The sequence below is a fragment of the Penaeus monodon genome, chromosome 21, assembly GCF_015228065.2.
Source record: "Penaeus monodon isolate SGIC_2016 chromosome 21, NSTDA_Pmon_1, whole genome shotgun sequence".
Classification (NCBI taxonomy): Eukaryota; Metazoa; Arthropoda; class Malacostraca; order Decapoda; family Penaeidae; genus Penaeus; species Penaeus monodon.
Window position 1 is genome coordinate 38,400,494 of NC_051406.1, and position 3,447 is coordinate 38,403,940.

Genomic DNA, 3,447 nt, shown 5'->3' on the forward strand with positions numbered 1-3,447 from the left:
GGTTAAAAGTTAACATTGATTGACCTCTTGAGAGAAATATAGATTCTTTGGTTATAGGTATTGCTGTAGTCCTTATATGTAAATTTGTTTTGGAGTCTATTCTAAATTGCCTGAACTATTTATTTCCAGGTGCGGTCCCTGTTCTACAGTATCTACGTCACTTCCATAGGATTAAATTTTTCTAATGGACGCAATGAGTCCGGTTTGGGAAACCTAGTCTCTAACTTTGCTCAAAAGGTTGGCATCCGGCCCATGGCCTCGCGAAACACACAGTAACAGGGCAGGTTGTTTCAGGCCTTATGTGTCTTTTCAAAGCATTTTATTCCTCCATCTTTCCCTCGTTTTCCTTTTTCTTTCTATCTTTGTCTATTCTTTTATTCTTAATGGTTGATTTTTCTCTGTTTAGCAGACACAAATATGAGAGTAGAGTATACTATTGTTTGTAAAATAGTTTCATCTGAGATTGTAAAAATTAAATGTGATAATATATATGGGTCTATAACATCCATTGAAATTTGTATCTATACCCAAAGGAATGTATGACAGAAGTTATTTGTGTACTTGTTATTATAAGCCTTTTTATGTAAAGAAACTTTTTGTAAAGCATGTTTATGACCTCTTATAGTTATTTGATACTGTTCTAGACTTCCAAGTATTTTGAAGCAATTGGGTAATTCAGGGATTCATCACTGTCTGTAGATTCTTAAGAGAGGATGTTAAAGCAGTTAATAAAGTCATAGCCTGCAAGGATGGCAGTCCTTGCTTGTAGTTACTTTACATTAAAGAAAGACCTCTTGTTCTTTTGTGATAAAGCACATGTTTAATTGTTTCATTTGCACATTATGTCTTATAATTTGATTAAGATAGTCATGGATGATTGACCATTATCCAGAGTAGTAGGAGGAAGAAACAAGTGAAACAAAGTTAACGAAATTGAAATACCTAAAATACTGACGTTCACCGATGTTGTACATGATGACTACTCTTTTGCAGTTCATGTAATTCAGACTGTCATCAGGAATGTGTGATAGTGAATAATATACAGTTACTTTTTATTTTAAATTGCTTATCCTTGCATAACTTCATCTTATATAATTATATATAATGTTTTATTTACAGCCCTTTTATTTCTTCTGTTACTTCCTGTAGCTGTCTGAATCAGTTGATAATTCATCATCAGCCCTTGAGATGTGATTCAGGCTACAGTTATATTTTTGTCATGCAGATTATCACCTGAACTGTAGCCCTTGAGCTTATATTATCTAAAAATGTATTGTATATTGATCAGGGTTGGCCAGTGTGATCCTTTTGATTACTCTATTTTTTCCAGAGATGTTATTTATGGTTTAGAGTTTTATTTTATTTTGTTTAAATAAGAAACTGTAAGAAAGCATTTCATTTAACCATGATATTCATGGTTTGTTGAATAGTAATATATAATGAAAGTCTTTTGTGTTGAGGGAAAGAATTAAGAGGGACTAGCTGGCCACATAATCATATGGAAGAAGGAATTGTCCTTGACCAAAGACTACCACATTGGTGCTGTATAAGCATCACTGTACACAGGTGGTTAAGAGTCAGTCAGTCAAACAATATTTTGTCATTAGGCAAAATTTAAATGTCATATAGTGCATTGACATGTGTAGGGTCCTATGAAGCCTTGATATTACAAAAATTTAATTATAGATTATTTATGATTTAGATTATTGACAGTGCACACTCCTCAAGAATGTGAGGTATACTGGTTCTCAAACTTCTCTAGTCAGTCTTTGTATATAAAAGCTTAACGAAAAACTGCTTTCCAGCCTTTTAGAATTATGAAATATGAAAGGTAGAAATAGCTTTCCAGTCTAATATTTGAATGTGTCAGTTAATAACACTCAGAAAGTCACTCATTTAAAAAGAAACAAACTAAATGTGGTGATATGGATATGACATAAATAGATTTTATTAAAGAAAGTAATTTGATTTTTGCCAACCCTGATTAAAAGAATATATACAAGTTAGAACATTCAAGAAATACCTGAATTTTATGGAAAAGTGGAATAACCATATAATTTCAGATTTTGAGAAGTAGTAGAAGATAAAGTTTTGTTGAACATGCTAAAATACTTCATAACTGTAGCCTACATTTTCTTCATGGAATGGAGGTGTGTCTATATAAAACTGTATAATTATTTTTATCTGTATTCATTTAAAATAGGAGGCAGAAGATAATGTTTTCAATAACTGTAAATGTTTCTTCACTGTAACATTGATACCATTATCATATAACTATTTAGCAAGTAAAGTTATTTTTATGATCTGTATATGAACTGCAAAAGAAATTATTACAATTTCATTTTGCAAGCCAGATGAAATTAGAGCAGTATTTCAGTGATATTCAGCATATGATTACTCTTAATAACAGTTAACAAAGTACATCATGTGTAATCATAAAATTCATCTAGTTAAGTTATAAAAATATCCTTAAAAGGGAAAGTTGACTTGTGCAGTACAAATTTCAAAATTAGATCTATTTTGCGGTTAAATAAGTCACATTGTATACAGATATTTATATGAATCACTCCAATCATCTTTTCTAATACTGTTCTTTGTGAGTAGCCATGAGGCTTGAATTTCACTCTTTTCATCTGAAGTGAAGTTCCCATTGTACACAAGCTTTGGTTTGAAGAAACTCCTAAATAATATGTGTGATTGATATTGTGTTGTGTAGTGTTGCACTTGAATTTTAGAAAGGACAAAGCTCCCTTAAAAAGACCCATTTAAGTCTTAAAGTCTCTTCTGTCTTTAGGGATCTGTGCTGTCATTCCAGAACAAAATTTGTTGATATATCAGGCTTTTATCCTTTGACAGTGGACTTAACAAGTGTCCTAAAAAAAAGTCATCTAATATTAAGGATATGTTTGTTACTTAATTTTGCCCTGTATCTGTTTTTATTTACATTATTGTATTTTTTGTATTATCAGTATTTTATCATCATTCACCATATTGTTATGAAGAAAGGTGTCAAACAGTTGTTACTGATGTGAATCCATAGGAAATTTATAGGAGATGTTATAAGAGATTCTTTCCATAATTTGGCTCAGGTATGAACTGATTCCTTCAGACTGTAATTGTGTGACAGAATAGCAAATGAAGAATGCATTTATCCTTATTGCTCTTTTTATTTGAAAGATGTCACAAAACTATAAATAAAGGGGAATAATGTTTCAGCTGTTTATTTCATATATTTTTATCTTCTTTGATTTCACTTATTTATCTGTGTATTATTTAACATTTTGTAATGTCATACAGAAAGGAGGTTTACATGAGAAAATATTTTAAGTAGCTGGAATCAATAAAATGATAAGTAGTTTACAGTGTGATGATAAAGTCATAATAGTATGCTTTGTAAGGAGTATTTAATTATTAACCCCTACCATTCAGATAATGAGATTGTGGCCA

The 3,447-nt window shown here is 30.9% G+C and overlaps 1 protein-coding gene across 1 annotated transcript in view; it reads left to right on the forward strand.

Moving 5' to 3' along the window:
* Nucleotides 1–3,223, forward strand: part of LOC119586666 (myotubularin-related protein 14-like) — a 27,384-nt gene extending 24,161 nt beyond the window's left edge. Inside the window, exon 12 of the mRNA XM_037935404.1 lies at nucleotides 130–3,223. Coding sequence (XP_037791332.1) covers nucleotides 130–276 — 147 coding nt within the window. The 3' untranslated portion in view covers nucleotides 277–3,223. The remainder of the gene's footprint in view (nucleotides 1–129) is intronic.
* The last annotated feature ends 224 nt before the right edge of the window (nucleotides 3,224–3,447 follow it).